General features: G+C 42.6%; 3 protein-coding genes across 21 annotated transcripts in view; 1 reads left to right on the top strand and 2 right to left on the bottom strand.

Annotated features, from left to right (window-relative positions):
• Positions 1-11,715, bottom strand: part of LOC100731229 (RNA polymerase I and III subunit D) — a 43,087-nt gene extending 31,372 nt beyond the window's left edge. Inside the window, exon 1 of one of the 2 annotated variants that reach the window (XM_023560422.2) lies at positions 11,553-11,715. Coding sequence is in view for 1 of the 2 variants with exons in the window: in XM_063232552.1 (XP_063088622.1) it covers positions 10,767-10,792 (26 nt within the window). In the remaining variant the exon portion in view is untranslated. Of the gene's footprint in view, positions 1-10,766; positions 10,940-11,552 lie in introns of those variants that run through there. The other variant, XM_063232552.1, reaches the window with a different exon arrangement.
• On the bottom strand, positions 9,397-10,906 carry Polr1d (RNA polymerase I and III subunit D). The gene is made up of 2 exons (XM_063232551.1): positions 10,767-10,906; positions 9,397-9,953 (listed from the first exon to the last, which is right to left on the bottom strand). Exons 1-2 carry the CDS (start codon positions 10,790-10,792, stop codon positions 9,590-9,592), a joined length of 390 nt encoding a protein of 129 aa, XP_063088621.1. The 5' UTR covers positions 10,793-10,906; the 3' UTR covers positions 9,397-9,589.
• The window catches only part of Lnx2 (ligand of numb-protein X 2), a 131,441-nt gene continuing 125,449 nt past the window's right edge, over positions 11,170-17,161 (top strand). For 14 of the 18 annotated variants that reach the window (XR_010041745.1, XR_010041746.1, XR_010041744.1 and 11 more), the window contains exon 1: positions 12,020-12,231. The gene's annotated coding sequence lies outside the window, so the exon portion shown is untranslated. Of the gene's footprint in view, positions 11,325-12,018; positions 12,232-12,277; positions 12,296-17,161 lie in introns of those variants that run through there. The other 4 variants (XR_010041739.1, XR_010041747.1, XM_003477405.5 and 1 more) reach the window with 4 other exon arrangements.

Raw genomic sequence — 17,161 nt, 5'->3', positions numbered from 1 at the left:
ACAGCTTATTAAAAAGCTTTTGCACAGCAAAAGAAACCATCAATAGTGAAAACAACCCACAATGTAGAGAAAAATGTTTGCCAGTTATTTCTGAGACAAAAGATTACTATCAAGAACATATAAAGAAAAAAAAAGTCATTCTAAATGTAAAGACCCAAGCCCAAAATTGTCATCTGAGATGAATACACACTTCTTGGATAAAATGCAAATGAAAAATAAATATATGAAAAAATGTTCAACATCACTGGTCATTTGAGAGATACAAATTAAAACAACACTGAGATTCCACCTCACCCAGGAAAGAATGACTATTATCAAGAAATCAACCAATAACAAATGTTGGAGGGACTGTGGGAAAAAGGAGGCCTTCTCCACTGTTGGCAGGAATGCAGACTGGTGCAACCACTTTGGAAATCAGTGTGGTGATTCCTCACAAAACTAGGATTGGAGGTCCCATTTAACCCAGCTATTAGCTTTCTGGGTATCCTCCCACAAGAATTAAAAACATTGTACCTCAGCAATATATGTGCATCCATGTTTATAGTAGCACAATTTGTAATAGCTAAGTCTTGGAAACAACCTAAATGTCCATCAACTGAAGAATCAATAAAAAGATGTGTATTTGTATACAATGGAGTACTACTCAGTCATACAGAAGGACAAACTTGTGACTTTCATAGGTAAGTGGATGCACCTAAAGACTGTACTTGTATTGTCTCCTAGTGGGAGAAACTGAAAGAAATGTGTGTGTGTGTGTATATATATATATATATATATATATAAACATATAAAACAAAAATATATATGTTAAGATAGTAATACTACTACATTTCACTTAGTTCATTAAAAGGAAAGGTTTTTGCTAATATTATTTGGACAATACAGGTATCTTGTCCTCTGAGTAACTAATTTAAAGATAACAATAAGTAATGTATTAACCATTTGTTACCCTCTACTTACTGTGTTTTGAAATTGTTTTATTTTTGTTCTCTTAAAACAAAAAATGCCAGCCAGAACTACATAGTGAGACCCTGTCTCAAAAAAACAAAAAGGTAGAAAAGTTGGAAGAAATGACACCCATCCTTCAGGATTTCTACAATACATAGCTCTTCTGCCTTGCCAGATTGCTAACTCTGTGAAAGCAGAGGCCAAATGAGATTCATTTCTGTAATCCCAGTACCTGAAACACTACAAAACCTTAAATAGTTACTAAAAAAAAAGTAATTTGTTTTATAGATTTCCAAAGCAATGCTATTTATAATAAATGACTTAGCACACAGCTTCTTAGTGAACAGATGTAGTATTTGGCACCCACAAAGCAGTATGCCTTAGAATCAAACCCTCTGAATTCAATTTCATGGTATCCAAGACAATAATCTTACAATTTTTGCCCCACAAGAGTTCTGTGGGAACAAGAGCCAAGGAAAATCTTAATCACTCTCCTGTATTAGTATTGCACACTAAAAATGTCCTCTGATCAACTTCAAATGGGAAATACCCATTTATTTTAGGCCAATGGAAGAGAAGATAATGGAACAAGGGATAAACCTGATGAGAATGGCACCGCCAAAGGCTGAGAACAGAGAAACCGTAAATGAAATAGAATATTAAGTATAACCACCTTTACTGAGGCTCTTTCTGATGCTTGTTACTCTACTCTTCCTCTCACTGAAGCCACAGAGAGGCAGGGTTCCTGAAGTACTCAAGACCTTCCTGTCTGCCTGAAGCTTGTTATGTGCTGTGCTGGCTCTCCTGAGCTCACAGGTATCTGCTGATGTGTACAAAAATCCTTCTCTGTGGTGTGTCCTCCTTGCAGACATCACATCCATATTCAGTCATGCATGTGTTCATTCACTCACAGAATACACATTAACAAAAGCCCACTGTGTGTGTGACCCAGTTTTGGGGCCTGGGGATAGATACAGGCACATAAGAACAAAGTCCTTGCTCTGAGACAATTTGTGTTTAAGAGGTATTAGACAATAAACAAGTCAGAATATAATGTATTATTACTCAACAATGAATGCTATGAGGAAATTAAGGAAGGAATCAAAGTGACGGAGCTTTCTATCTGGGTGCACATGTTATTTTAAAGAAGCTGGTGAAAGAAGGCAACTTAAGGAAGGCTTTTAAGATGGTTCTATAGTTTCTACTTCCTGGTCCTCAGACCCTTGTATAATTCCCCGCCCCTTGGGTGTGGACTGAACATAGTGACACAGAGTTGAGCAGAAGCGATGGGATATAACACTAGCTTCAGTCTTAAGTTCTCTTAGATTGCTTGCTTTGGGGGAAGTCAGTTCCCAAGGCATTCAGCAGCCCAATGTGAATGCCCTGGGGGTGATCTTTCTCTGTACAAGGCTTAAAGGTATAATCTGGATGATACCTAGATTATTGTCTTTTCAGAGACTGTCAGAACCACCTGGCTGAGCTCTGATCACATTTCTGACCCACAGAAACTGGGAAATCTTCATCGTTTTTCAGACATTAGATTTTGGGGTAATTTGGTATGCAGCAACATGTAACTAATACATTGGTCAAGGGTGTTTTTTCTGAGCAAGGACCTTAGAAAGAAGCTGGATATGGGAAGATGTAACGAAAGAGAATTTCAGGGAAGTAAAAAACATGGGCCAAAGCCCTGAAGAGGGAAGAAATTAGGCATAGATGGAAGAAGTGAGATGGCTAGAATGCCAGAGAGCCACAGGTGATGGTGCGGGAAGAGACGGGCAGCTGCCAGCCCTAAAGAACTCTCACAGGTGAGAAGACACAACCAATACTGTGAACATCATTAGTTTAACCACCACTGACTGACTTGAATCACAACCAACACAACGATAGCAATCACTAATGTCTGAGTGTTTCTCCTAAGTACTTTATTATTCATAGTGACTCCACTACATAGGTATTATAACTAGCCCCATTTTACAGATAGGGAAACTGGAGGCTCACCTACAACCACATACTGGGAAGTCATGGAGCCAAGAGGCGGACTTCAGAACCCCTATCCTTTGACTCTGAAAAAATACTGGCATGCAAGAGAGAGCCTCTGAGAGAAAGTAAATTCTCACACCCCTGAAAAAAAGAGAGAGAAAATTAACTCCACCCAGAATAGTTGTTCAAGCCAACTGGTCCAATTTCTCCCTGATTAGACATTTCATGTAGTATGATTTTCTTTTGGAGTCCTGTTAGTAAAACTAATTAATTCATTACTTGTATTTTTTCTTTCCAGGTTTGATCCAGGTCAGAAATGTACAATTTAGCAAAGTATCAAGGCAGCTTTTCTTCTTGACATGTGCCATAGGTCCTGCATAGCAAGCAAGGAATGTATTAAAGAAAAAAATCAGATAAAATGTCAATGTAGTTCATTTTATGCAGTTTTATGCTCATTGACCTACACTGAGCCCTGGATTCCTACCAACATTCCAGATACCTGGCAGCAGATGAGGTCTTCATCGGCTATAAAACTTGTTTCTCCTTCTTTAATTTGAAGCTTGAGGAAGATTATGAATATTCCAGAAATCTTAATTTCTTTTTGAAAAGAGGAAAAACACAATCCACTTATCTTTAATTTTTGGCTATATTCAGTTAATAGGAATTCTATTTCAAAAATTTTTCTTAAAAGCTTTAACAGACTGGGATCAGGAATCCTCAAATTGATATTATAAGTGCTGACTTGTACTAAAGGAAATCAAAAGTCACAGAAGCTGCTAAATTTTTTAAAATTTTCATTGCAAGATACAAATGAATCAGCTTGTTGGACATGACTAATAACATCATAAAAATAGCATCAATAACTAACATTAACAGGGCATGCAATATGAGCCAGATACTGTCCTAAGTATTTTAAATGGGTTACCTAAATTAATAGTTACAACAGCCCTACACAGTATTAGTGTTATCTTAATCTTACAGATGGGGAGACTTAGAAGAGGTCAAGCACAGTTAAAAAGGTCCAAGGTCACACAATTTAATGCCCTAGAGCCAGACTAAAACCCCGACAGTGATTCTGATAGCTCTTAACTCCTGAAATATATTACCTCCATTATTTATACTGAAAAGCTATCCAAGAAAGGTATACAGTCCATCCTCCATATCTGCTGGTTCCACAAGCATGGACTCATCTAACAAGGATAGGAAAAACTGTGTCCACACTATTTCTTAAATAATATAAAATTTACTTAGATAGCATTCACATTGTACTAGGTATAATAAATCATCTAGAGCTGATTTAAAGTATACAAGAAGTTATGCATAGGTCCTACGCAAATACTGTGCCATTTTATACCTGAGACTTTAATATCCTCAGGCTTGGTATCAGAGGAAGTCTAGGAACCATTCGTGGGGTGGACATCAGTGTGACTGACTGTATTTCTTTTCTTTAAAATACTCCCCCTAAAAGTCTCCATTAAAAAAAAAAAAATCTACCCACTACAAACACATTTATCAGCCAACCTAGAACACCCACACTAAACTTCATATCCCATGTCCTCACACGGTAACTCCATATTCTTTACTATAATTAGTAAATGTATATATAGATTAGTTAAATGATAAATTTAGACATTAATAAAAACCACACACACAAACCTTAACTATAAAACTTATTCCTTCAAAAAGGTTCATAATTTTATTCTCTCACTGCTAATTTATCTAAGTTCATCTTCTTAAAATGTCTGGGCTTGTGCTCACTTCTCTATAGTCTCATTTCTTTGCTTAAGTTCTCATAAAGACCTTAACCACTCAATCTCAGCGCCTTCTCGTGGCCACTGTCCTCCTGCTTCCTGCTTATATCATCTCCTGAAAGTGGACTGCATATTTATGCATTTGTCTGTTCTCTAACCCTGCCTTTAGAAAATAAGCCACCGGGCCAACTAGTTCCCTGCTGTATCCCTGGTCCTGAAACCATCCCTCCGTAGACTACAGGAGCTGCTCAGTATTTACAGAACCGTGAATGAAATGTTCTTTTGCAAAAAGCAACTTGGTGAAAAACTAATAGCAAGAGCCCTTCTGCTCCCCTTTGCACCCTCATCCACACCCAGCACTTCCTTCTGTACCTCCTCGATGTGAATCGCTCTGCGGGGTGGGGAAGGAGGTGAATACAGGTGTTGAACCTACTGACTCCTGTTAGTTCAGGCTGGGGAAGAGAAGATGGTAAATCCTGCTTCACTGGTTTTGTCAGGGAGTGACAGGAAGGCCCAGGAGTAAATGAAGATGGATACAGGGCTCTGAAGTTTCTTGGGGTCATTTTCAACTTCATCTCACCTTGACTCCTACACACAATCTGTCTCTTACCTTGTTTCAGCAATTTTCTGTATCTAATTTTTAATCTGTTTCTACAACTACTCCCTCTTTACATCACGCCTGTATGATTACAAATGCCACCTAACTCACTGCTGTCTTCCAATGCTTCCTTCCACCTACCCGTTCTGCTGCACAGATACAGGATAAAAGTAAAACTTTTAGCATTTCCTAGCTCAAGTATCTTTAATAGCTCCTTTACAATGGGAAAGAGGAAGCCTATTAGTCCTGCAATGTTATATATATATATGACATTTTTTTAAACCAGCCCACCAACTTTAATATTCTTTTTAGTTCCAGGAAAGCAGATTATGTCTGTCTTGTTTGCTATCCTCAGTGCCAAGGACAGTGGTTGTAAGAGAGGATGCTCTTGAGACAATCACTTCACTAATGTGTCTCTCACCTATTTTTGCTCTACTCAACATGCATTATTAGGACATTTCACTATAGATACAAGTTATCTTTTCATGTATACAATTCACTTGTTGTGTTCAAACCTACAAGACTTTTTAGGACACATTCATAATTTAATCTCTTATTTCCACAATTTCTCAGGTGCTATTAGGTATATAGAGTTAAACGATTTGAGGTTCCATAATCTAGGGTTTGGAGGAATTTCACTATTGAACGAAATACAGGTTTACAGTTACTGTACTAGGACAGTTAAAAGTTTAGCAAAAGAAAAATCAACATTCAGAGTTTGAGCAGAAAAGGGCTATATCTGGAAAGGGCTATATGCCTTGAAAGCAGACCATTAGATTTGCACAAATTTTCTGGGAGCTCAGTTTGAAGGGCATTAAAAAAAGATCTAAGTCTAAATTCTGCTAACCCCACCCAAATTTTTTTGTCTAGTGATCTGGAGATTATAATCTTATTAACACGCTTAAGAAGAATGAAAAGATGGGTGAACTGTGGGCTATGGAACTTAATAAGTTTTTGAATTAGTACTAAATGGATCATTTTAATGCAAATACCTTTTAATTTCTACAAAGATTTTGCAGGATCCTGTAAGGTATGCCAATTAGAGCACTTAGATGTTAGACAGATGCAATTTACAAATAACCAGTTTGTAAAGTGTTTTCAAAATGGAAAATGCTAGCAAGTACTTGAAATTATTATATATTAAAAGCTTTGCGTATGCAATGATATTCAGTACAGCCCTCCCTTAGTCTGTAGTCTTCATGCGATGGTTCCTTCCCTCTTCCTTATCTTGTCTGCTCTGCCCAGTTTTTTCCTTTCACCCATTTATCTGCCTTCTGTAGGCATTTTGTAAAAACATCATTATTTATGGCCACCCTAAACTACACCATGATCAATGACAGTAAATGTGTGACTAAGCCACAAGATGCAGTGGTGGTCACAATTAGGAACATTTCCCACATGTACTGTTACTGATTACTTCAACACTGCCATCATCTTATACCTGGGTGCCCACTGACTGAACTATGTTTACATCTCTTGACAGGCCTTGGTTGAGAATTAAACTCCACACCAATAATCTTTATTATTCCAACACACGCAATTTTTAGAAGATAAGACGGGTTTTGATCCTTTTCCACAACTCCTTTTGGGCTTCCTTACTTCTCCCAATGCTAATTCCTCTACACTGACATTAGCTTCCCAGAATCTTCACCCTAGAATATTTTCCATCCTTGCCCCTTGACTCTCATCTTTCCCTATCCTGGCTCCAACCTGAAGAACCTACTTCTCTAATGTTCTTGTGTCTTCACTGGTGAGCTCTGTCAGTTCTCTGCATCATGCACATTAAATTTCTACCCTTTTTAGGCACTCCAGCTGACATTTTTTAGTACTTATAGGACTCATTCAACATCCCTCTTCCCATTTTGAACGTCTACAACTCTACTGTCTGCCAACATTCCTACCATCTCACCTAGTTACTCTTAATACTGAAGTTGCCCAGCGCTTGACTCCTGGCCTACTTCTTTGTTACTCCCCAATTTTACAGATTTGTAACATTTTATGGCAAGGACTCAAAGAAGCTCATTTCCAGCGCAGATCTCTCTCTTCTGTGGCCTCCATCTCACATATACACTGCCTAAGATGTCCAAATGAAACTGATTTCTATCGCCTTTTCCACCTTTACACTTTATTTCATTTACATTTCATTTCAATAACTGGGCCTCAAATGTAAATAGGAGCTTTCTGTTGCTTCACCTTCAATATCCAATTCTTCAGGTCTATCCATTCAAATCCAACTTACATTGTTCTAAAACACTATCTCAAGTCCATGCTCTTTTTCCTATAATTAGTGTACCACTCTTCCAGGCCGCTTTAACTGTCACTTCTGCTTCTACTCTGGATGCCCCGTAGTTCACCTCTCCTCCCATAATTAATATGTCATTCCTGCTGTACTTACAATTCAACCTCCTTAACACCCTAGCTCATCTTATTGAATCCAGAAGTCAGACCATTTTCCTTGCCTACTATGTTACAAACATGCAAATCTTTTTGCAATACTTTAATTCCTCAAATCATGTTTCCTGTTTCTGGACCTTTGCACATGGTATTCCCCCCATACCACACAGCCTACTTCTGTAATCCCTGGAAAGACCTTCCCTAGCGCGTAAAGCAGATTCCTCCCATGTTTTCTACCTTGTCCCCATACTTGGTTCTCTCACAGAATTACAACCGTTTTAATGCTGTGCCCCCTCCAAGAGAGTTGAGCCTATTATACCTCATGTCTTAAAGTAAACCAAATATAGGAACGTAGGTTTTGTGAAAAGTTAGAACAGGTGACCGAAAGACTACCCTTTTAATCACCTAGAGGTCAGGCACTTCTCCTTGCCTGCTATGCTACAAACACACAAATCTATTTACCAAATGTCCAATATCTGTCAGGTGTTGTGATAGTTACTCAGTTCACATGATGAACAAGTTGGTTGGACAGACAGCTTAAGTCCTGCCAACAGTATAGTAAATATGGGGATCAGAAAGTAGTGTAATGAGGGCACACAGAAGCACCCAAACTAGGTTGGGGAGTTTGAGAAGTGTTTTGCCTAAGGCTGCACCAGAAAGAGGGAACAGGATCGATAAAGGCCCTTAGATTGAGGTCTTCAATCTGCGTATTTTGGTACACACATTTTTTTTTTTTGGTCTTTTTTGAGATGGGGTCTCACTATGCAGCTCAGGCTGGTCTCGAACTCGCAATGATCCTCCCATCTCAGCTTCCCGAGTGCTGGGATTACAGGTGTGAGCCACCACGCCCGGCTTTACACATGTTTTTATAAAAATGAGATCGCACTGAATACTGTTCTGTGACTAGCGTTTTCTCCATATACTAACCCACTTTAATTACAAACTGTCAGCCTCTCAATGTCCTGCCTCCACATCTCTTAACCCAAACCACAGGGGCCTTCACTAAGTGGTCTGATATTTGGATTTACGGAAAGATATTTAGAGTGAATAAAGAGCCATGGTAGAATAAAACAGGTATGAAAATAGGTTTAAAAAGTGGCTCTTGGATGTGATTCACTATTACTTCAATCTTCCAAAAATGTCATTTTTCCACTTTTCATTATCCTAAGTCTCAAAAGTATGTAACCCTAGGCTATACTTGGACACCAACCTAAGGACTGAAAATGTTATCTGATTACCTCAGCTTTTTCCTCTTATAACATCTCTTGGCTTACTCAGGTCATAACTAAATATTTTCTTAGTATCTTGAAATTTAAGCAGTAAATTGGTATTTATCTTATAAATGCTATCAAGATGGAGCTTAATACGGCCTACCACTCCTGCAAAACCTGAATTCAAACAGCTCTTTGAAATTAAATTCCCCACCCTTGCCCAATCCACCAAAGGAGAGGATGTAATTTTCATTACTGAACAATCTACCAAGAAATCAAGTCCGATCCCAATTTTTATTTCTTTCTTTTTAAAATGACTATAGTCTACTGGGTCATTTTCCAGTGCCTTTTTCTCTATTATGCAACCAGACAGGAAGGATACATTTTTCAATTCCATGATCAAAGTCTTTGTCTAAGCCCCTGATTGTGTTATAGTTTCCTTGCTTCTGATTAAAGGGGAGGGGACATCATTGCAAATTATTTGGATGCAAGGAACACAAACCACTCAAAGAAGTTGAAACAAAATAGGGAATTTATTCGATGAATATACAAGTTCTTGCTGGGATTCAAACAGTTATAATCGATCAACAGCGAGAACCATACCTTGCTAAAGAATAGAGCATGTAATCACAAATTTCTAATTCTGAGGTCTGTACAATCATGAACAGAGTATCTTAAAGGATCCTCCTCGTATCCAGAATATGGATTCATTTCTGGTTGCTTTTTTGCTCCTTGTAGTCCTTTATGCTGGCCTCAAACTTGTCAAGCACATGCTGGCAGACATTCATAAGCTCACTCAGGCCTCTCTGAAATGGCTCAACAGCTGGAAGGGCGCCCCGAGTCTGAATGCGCAAATTAATTTTGCTCTCTGAAGGATGGGTCGTAGTGTAACCACAAAATTCTACTTCCGGATTCTTCATGATCATGTACCGTAGAGAATTTCCTAGGGTATGGTCCTCCTCGTGCAATACAAACGTCACACAGTGTCTATCTGTTCCAGCTGCCTGGACCATTTCCAGGGCTGTCTTCCTCTCGCCTTCAGCCATTGAGGTCTTCATTCCAGATATTTTTCTACACACATATTTTTTATAAAAATGAGATCATACTGAATATTGTTTTGTGACTAGTTTTCCCATATATTATACTGCAACTGCAACACATTAATCCACCCCACATTTACACAGAACTGTCAGCCTCTCGTTTTTCTGTCTCCAGTTTCTCCTTCCTCCATTTGACCGTCCACATTTCCCACGACAGGAATCTTTTTAGGAAAACACAAACTTAACTATGCAAAAGTACTAATCTGGTAGTCACGAGAGTGGGACAGGACTAAAGTGGGACCTACTGTAGGACAAAAAGGGACTTGAAAGGCGAGAAAAAAAGTTTGCTTTAGTACAGAAATAGAAACTAACAGATGAATCAACGTGCAGGCCAACTACGGCTTCCATTTGCAAGAGGTAAGGAAAGCGGGAAGTGGAAGACGTGAAATGAGTCTAGCAGGAGGGAGAAAACTCAACGCCTGGGCTTCCTGAGCAGCCCGCACAGAGGTCAGAGTGGCAGTTACAGGGTCTTAGGCCTGACTCCCCACGCCAGGAGCAGCCCCAGGAACAGGGCCTGGTCGCAACTTCACACGGAGAAAAGCTAACGGACTGGACTACGGTCTTCCTACTAGTCTCCCCAGACCACTGGCTCCATGGAAACAAGCCCCACGACTCCTCCCCGCCCCACCCCCGCCTCCCAAACAGGCTGGCGCGCCTCGCTGCGCTTCCCTCCTCCTCGGCCCGAGGAGCCGCTGCCACCGGGCCCGACCGCGTGCGCCTCGGCCACCACCGCTCCCCGGCGCGGCCCGCCCCGCCCCGCCCTTCCCATCTCCTTCGCCGTTACCTCTCCAGCTCCTGATCCTCTTCCATCGCGGGGCGGCTTGCGGAGTCCTTATGTGGTGCGGGAAGAACGGAGGCTCCGTACCATAGCGCCAAACGCGCGGGCAAAGCAGGAAGGAAGGAAGAAGCCAGCGACGGAAGGAGCGGGGCGGAGCCGGACCGGCGCGCGGGGCTGGCGCCAGGCCCCGCCCCTAGCGAGGCGGGCTCGCGCGGCTGCGCTCTCACCTGTCGCGGTCCTGCACGCCCGGCCGCCGCCGCGGCAGCCTGCGACACCTGGGCCCCGCCCGCGCCGGCGCGCAGCCGCGGTGCCGCCCGCAGGTGCCGGCGACCGGGGCGGGGCCTCACCTGCCCTTGTCCCCGCCCTGCCCCGGACCGGGATGTGGCATGTTTCTGACTTGCAGCCTGGTCCGTTGCGGGACGGAGCTGTTCTGGAGCCCCGTCTTCATGGGTCTTTCCTGGGATACCAGAGTTAGCATGTCCTTCATCAGAACGCCTCAAAAAAGGAAAGGATAACGTGCGAAGAAGTGAACTCACAACACATTACTAGAGTTTAATTAAGACGGTATTTATCTCACTGCGGTCTGGGAGCTGCACACCTCAACTCCGTCCAAAGACACGCGTCTGTCCTTCCGGGGGGGGCGGCTGCGGGACGCAGAGGAACTTCCCCTAGGCCTCCCCGCCGCCTTCTTTCCGGGACCCTGCCCACTCCCGAGCGCGTGTCTCCCTCCGGGACTTTCCTTCCCTTTCTCCTTTGGCCGTTCACACCGCACCGGAGGAGCCGGGCTCTCACCTTTGTTCCCGGGCGCCCCCGCCCCGGGCCTTAGGTGCTCTCTCCTCCTCTTTCTTCTCCTCCTCCTCCGCGATCACCCTACTCCGCCCCTCCGGACCCCGGCCGGTCCAGGCCCTGCCCTGCAGTCCGCTGCCCAGCACACCTACGCTGCTACCTTCCAGCGCCACCTGTTCTCCCCTCCCGCCTGCCCCATCCTCCCCGAGCCGTCTCCTCCCCCCCTAGCTGCTCCCTCTCCTCGCGCCAAGATTTCTCCAGCGTCTCTTGCTGGAGAATCAGGCGAGCAGCAGGGACAGCCCGGGGCGGGTGGGGGAGGGCAGGCGGGCGGCGCGGGCTCACTCTAACCTGGGCCAGGCCCGGCCCGCCCACGGCGCGCTCCGATAGGTGGGGCTGTCCTCCGCTCCGCCCACCTCCCGCCTTGCACCGCCGCCGATTGGTCCAGGTGCATGTCGGGTTGGGCCGCCGGGCTCGGGCGTTCGCCCCCCGGAAGGCAGCAGGGGCGGTTGAGAAGTGAAGTCTTGGCCGGAGTTTGCTTCTTGCCAGGAAATTGGTGGCTGTGGCGGCAGCGAGCCCCGGCAGAGCGGCTCCCGGCTCGTCCTTCAGCGGGCCACAGAAGGCGGGAGCTGGCGCTGGGCTGCGGCGCCGGGAGCCCGTGCTCGCCCCGGGCGGCCGCGCTTTCCCAGTGAGTAACTTTGCCCTGCCTGTCTCGCTGCGCGCCCTCCGCCGGCTCCCGGCCGCCGCCTCAGGTGCGGGCGGCGTTGGGTGTGGGCTGGAGCCGCTGCCCGCCGGGTGCTGCCGATTTTGGGCTCTCCCTGCCCGCCCGGGCTGCGGAGGCAGCGTGGAGCCGGCTGCGGAGCTGTGGATACGGAGCGCAGAGCCCGCTACAGTGCAGGCGCGTGGAGGGCGGGCGGCCCCGGCTGTTAGCGCTTGGTTTCCGCCACCTTGGAGCCCTCCGCGTCGCGTCGTTTGCTTTTTAAGGAAGAGACGAGGTGGAAGATGAGGTTTTTATTTCGTGTGTGTATTAGTCGGGAGAGTGGCACTAGCTGCCCTCGCCTAGGTTTTGTTCCCCTAGGAAGGACAGCGGAGAGAGCTTTCTCTCTTTGCCTGTTGCCTGTGTAGTCTCACCTTTCTCTGCATGCTGGAGACGGTGGGGGAGAGGTTTGACATCTGCCCGAAGGTAATTTCAAAATATGGTTCTCAATGTGGAAGCAGTAGCACACAAAGAACCCCCCCGAGGGAATACAGCACTCGCATTTCAGAGTCTTGTGCCACGTTTTAGAAAAGGATTTTTGACTTACGTGTCGTTTCTTCTAATACTTGCTTTTACGTTTAAGATTGTAGATCTTGAAACCACTCACTGCGTGGGCTTTACTGTCTAGCTTTTTATTCCTCAGTCACAGAAATCAAGAGATAACCCGACTGAAAAGCTGTAGAAGTGCAGCAGGAGGAAACAGTTGTGAGCTTCGGCTTATTGGAACTGTTTTTGCTTTCAGAATTTCACATTCTTGTAGCAACAGTACTTACTTGGAAATTGGCTTTCTTCCCAGGACAGATTTTGATTTTTCTGTTGCGTGTTCTGTGACAAGCCAATGAAGTTGGATTTCAGTAAATCAATTCTATTTGATAGATTTCCATCCCCACATCCCTTTGGAAAAAGGACTTTGGCAGTTGAAAGGAGGGTAGAGATCTAGTATCCTGTTTAACCTGTCAGTGCTTTGTTGCGCCAGGAATAATAAAGTTTTGCCTTTTAGTTTGTCCAACTTTTACCACCATGTGAGTTTTCCTCCTGGGATAAACGGTAGACCAAATTGGAAGCAGAGTGGAATTAACCCTATTTGTATTCAGCCTGCTTACGTGGTGATGTTCTTACTTCCTCCTGTTTGAAATTGCTTCTTATTTATACATTTAGCTCTTCATAAAGTGCTCACTGCATGCCAGTCTTGATGGCAACGGTCTTTTCCAGAGTTCCTCAAGAGTCGCAAAAGCTGATACCTCTGTTTCACTAATTAACTTGAAAGAAAGTTGAGCAAAGTGCTGTAGGAATTTATAAAAGGGAACTTTTATCTGGAGTTCGTTAAAGAAGGCTTCCTGCAGGCACTCTTCGAATGTGGGATTTTGCCAACTCCATTTTAAATGCATGTATTTTTAGGGTGTTGCATTGTCAGATCTGTTGGAAGGATATAGGGTCTGGGGTTGAAGTCAGGGTCAGGTTGATGTGTTATTTCAAAGTACCTGGGTACTTTGCCCTTCCTGTAGTGAGTGCTCAAATATTTATTGAACTATTTGAGCAGAAAAGTGATTTTGTATACTACATTACAAAATTTGGACTTTATTCACTCAGTGATAACAGAGCTGCTAATTTTACAGAGGAGACTGTCGTGATATCATTTGTCTAGATGTCTAGAGGATAGTAGGAGTCTAGATTTGGGGGCTGAGAAACTAGGAGATGGTTACTATGTAGGGGTTGCATGCTCAAGGATTCTCTACCAGATCTGTGGTTGAATCAAGTTCTCATTCATAACCTCTTCATTCCCTGGAGTTTGGGGAATAAAACACAAATTTTTTAGAAAAGTGCTTGGTGTAGGTAGTAAGTACTTAGGTAATGATAGTTGTCACTCTAAGTGAAGGCATACAAAGATAATGTGCCACTTAGATCAGACCAGGAAGCTGACCCTAGGTAACTGACTAGATAGGATTCTGCCTTGGGGTATAGGAGCATACTGGTTAAATTGGAAGTGCAGTCAGAACAGGGGTGGAATTCTAGTTTTATTCATTAGCCATAGACTTACTATCCTAACTGAATTTGATTTCCCTATATTTAAGATACGGTATATTATCATACGTGTTTTATCATAGTACCTGTTGAGTAGAGTTTGAGGATCAAGTGAAACTATGCGTGTAATGCCCTTGGCACACTACTTGGTACATTCCAAGTGCTTTATAAATATTAGTTGTTCCTTTAGTGAGCCAGTACAGCGTTGCAGGCTGCAAGAAGAAATAGTTGGAAACAGTTGATGGTAGAGTTCAGGGAAGGAAGATAATGAGTTCTTTTCGGGACCAAACCATTGAGGCCCTACGTGAATGGTTGAGACGTTTGTGAGGCAGTGGTTGGATAGCTGTATCTGAGAGAAGCTAGAAAAGTATATAAAGGGAATGATGTTCGCATGAAGCCTTTGTTTGTGTGGCAAATTTATAGAAGATTTAGGAGGAAGGGCAGATCGGATTACAGAATAACAAGAGTATTGGCATTGAACATCAAGTGTAGAATTTAAGGTTCCTGCAATCTGGTTGCCTCTGTTTATTCTCCCCTTCCTGTTCTTCTTTCTGAATCATCCCCATCAAAATACTTTTTATTATAAAGAGTCTTTCTGTCATGCTTTCAGGGTCACAGTTCACTCTAGACTCATCTTTCTGTATCCAAACCTAGCAAAATTTCTAGGAGAATCAGAGATTACATTTCTATATATTTTACTCTTGTTTAGGAAGCAATGCTGGCTGAAGAAATTACCTGTGTATTATTTGCAGGTAGAATTGCAATTGTAGAAGACTTGGGCAAGTCTAAATCAAACTAGTTAGAAGGCCTGGGAGTTTTATAAGACAAATCTCCTTCAGCTTTCTTGTCATATCCTTTCTCCCAAAAAAATAAGAAAATCTATGGTTTATAAAAATTTTTGTTGTTTGTTTGTTTTTGGTTGAGTGAGTTCAGGGGGGAAAAAAGGCTGCAAGCCTAACAAGACAGTAAGAGGGATTTTTTAAAAAACAGATGTTTATGATAAAATAATACATTGTCATCTAGTTAATGTGAATTTTTTTCAGTACTTACCAAGTGCTTAATACATATGAGTTATTCCTTTAGTGATAATGACATTAGTAAGTTGGTGCAGTGTTGGTGGGCTTTGACTGCAGGGCTTTGAAGATGCTAGACAAGACTGTACCCTGAGCTGCCCCTCTAGCCTAGATAGGATGATTTCAGAGACACAAGTATGTTAGTTCCTTTTAGAATGTGTACTTTCTAAAGCACAAATCTGTTTTGCTCACTGTGGAATCCAAAAATACCCGTAACAATAAATATTAATGTTTGCATAAATGAACGACTTGGATTTATTGGCTTTGATATGTCTTGACTCTCAGACTTCTTCAGATCTTTGGAACAGGAATTGGTCTCTTGGAAAACAAAAGAGAAAATTGATCCAGCCAGAAGCTTAAAGTACCTCATGTACTTACAAGAAGATGTAGGGACTGAGAATTGATGGCTATCATGATTCAACTGTTTTAGTGCCAGGTGCTCTATTTATTTGCCTAATACTCCTGCCCCCACATTTTACTGCCGTAACTGTGGGATGTGGTAAGGAGGAACAGAATTACACAAGGATATAGTTTGGTTCAGAGGCAAACCAACAACAGCTGTTACAAGTTTGTCCTTTTTTGATGATTAGCAAAATGACAGGGCAGTTTTAATTTTTTTAATTGAAAGGCTAATCCTTCATTTGTTTTCCATATGAAGGCAGTATACTTTCTAAGTGAATATACAGTGATTTGTTTTCTATCACAGTGCTTGCCATTGTCTACTGTCTGCATCTATTTCTATTATTTCTCCTGCCCAGCCTAATATTAAGGGAAAACCATTTTTTTCTGTCATGTTATTTCTCCACTGAAGGATCCTGACTACCAGAATTAAGTCCTAAATCTTCAGGCTGGGAAGATAAAGGTGAAACTATGCTTAAACCTTATCTACCCACATGTCCCTTCCAGCTTTCCAGCTATCCTTATCAAGACTTCAGGGACTCTGCCTTTGCACTTGGGCCATTGTAAAACGTGTTTGTAACCAAGTTTCGAGGTCCTATGGCTTATATAAAATAGGTCGTACTTAGTGATAATAAAGATTTCAGAGAATTTGTTGGCTATGTTTTACAGATAAAAGTGAGATAAGCCTGCCTGGGAAATATCTTTATCCTTCTCACCCAGTTGGAATTTTGGCGGCTAATCCTTAAACTTCATTTTAATTCTTTATAAGAATTCTTATCAATTAAATGACATAAACAATTACTGAACAAAGAAATTGGAGCCCAAGCTGAGTATGGTGTTCCATGCCCATAACCCCAGCACTTGGGTGGCTGAGGGTTGGGAGGATCATTGCAAGTTCGAGACCAGCCTGGACTATAAAGTGAGCTCCAGGCCAGCTTGAACTGCATAATGAGACCCTGTCTCAAAAAGGCAAAAAAAAAAAAGAAATTGGCGCCTTTCACTTAAATCTTCTGTGCCTGTATTTGTATATGGTGCTGGTAATTGAACTCAGAACCTTTGGTGAACTGAGCTACATCTTCAGCCCTTTTTGTTTTTTATTGCGACCCGGGGTCCTTAAGTTGTCCAGGCTGGGCTGGAACTTGCAGTCTTCCTGCATCTGCCTCCTAAGGTGCTGGGATTACAGGCATGTATCAACATACCTTGTTTAAATGTTTCAATATCATGGCTATTGTTGTTTTTGTTCAACATGATTTCATTTGAACTTTGCTTTTTGCTTTAATTACTTCAATATGTACCTAAGCATACATCATGTGATCAGCATTGAGCTGTGTGAAACCGAAAAGATAGTCTCTGCCCTTGGAGAACTT

This window comes from Cavia porcellus, unplaced genomic scaffold (genome assembly GCF_034190915.1).
Source record: "Cavia porcellus strain 051 isolate PalLab524CR breed Dunkin Hartley unplaced genomic scaffold, mCavPor4.1 scaffold_21, whole genome shotgun sequence".
In the NCBI taxonomy this organism is placed as follows: Eukaryota; Metazoa; Chordata; class Mammalia; order Rodentia; family Caviidae; genus Cavia; species Cavia porcellus.
Note: the sequence above shows the minus strand (reverse complement) of the source record. Positions and strands in the feature narration are given on the sequence as shown.

What these genes read in the sequence shown, in the direction of transcription:
- Polr1d (XM_063232551.1), bottom strand. Translation starts at nt 10,792, where the DNA reads ATGGAAGAGGATCAGGAGCTGGAGAG. An exon ending in GAGGATCAGGAGCTGGAGAG is followed by an intron (nt 9,954 to 10,766) that starts GTAACGGCGAAG and finishes ATATGTGTGTAG; the next exon opens with AAAAATATCTGGAATGAAGA.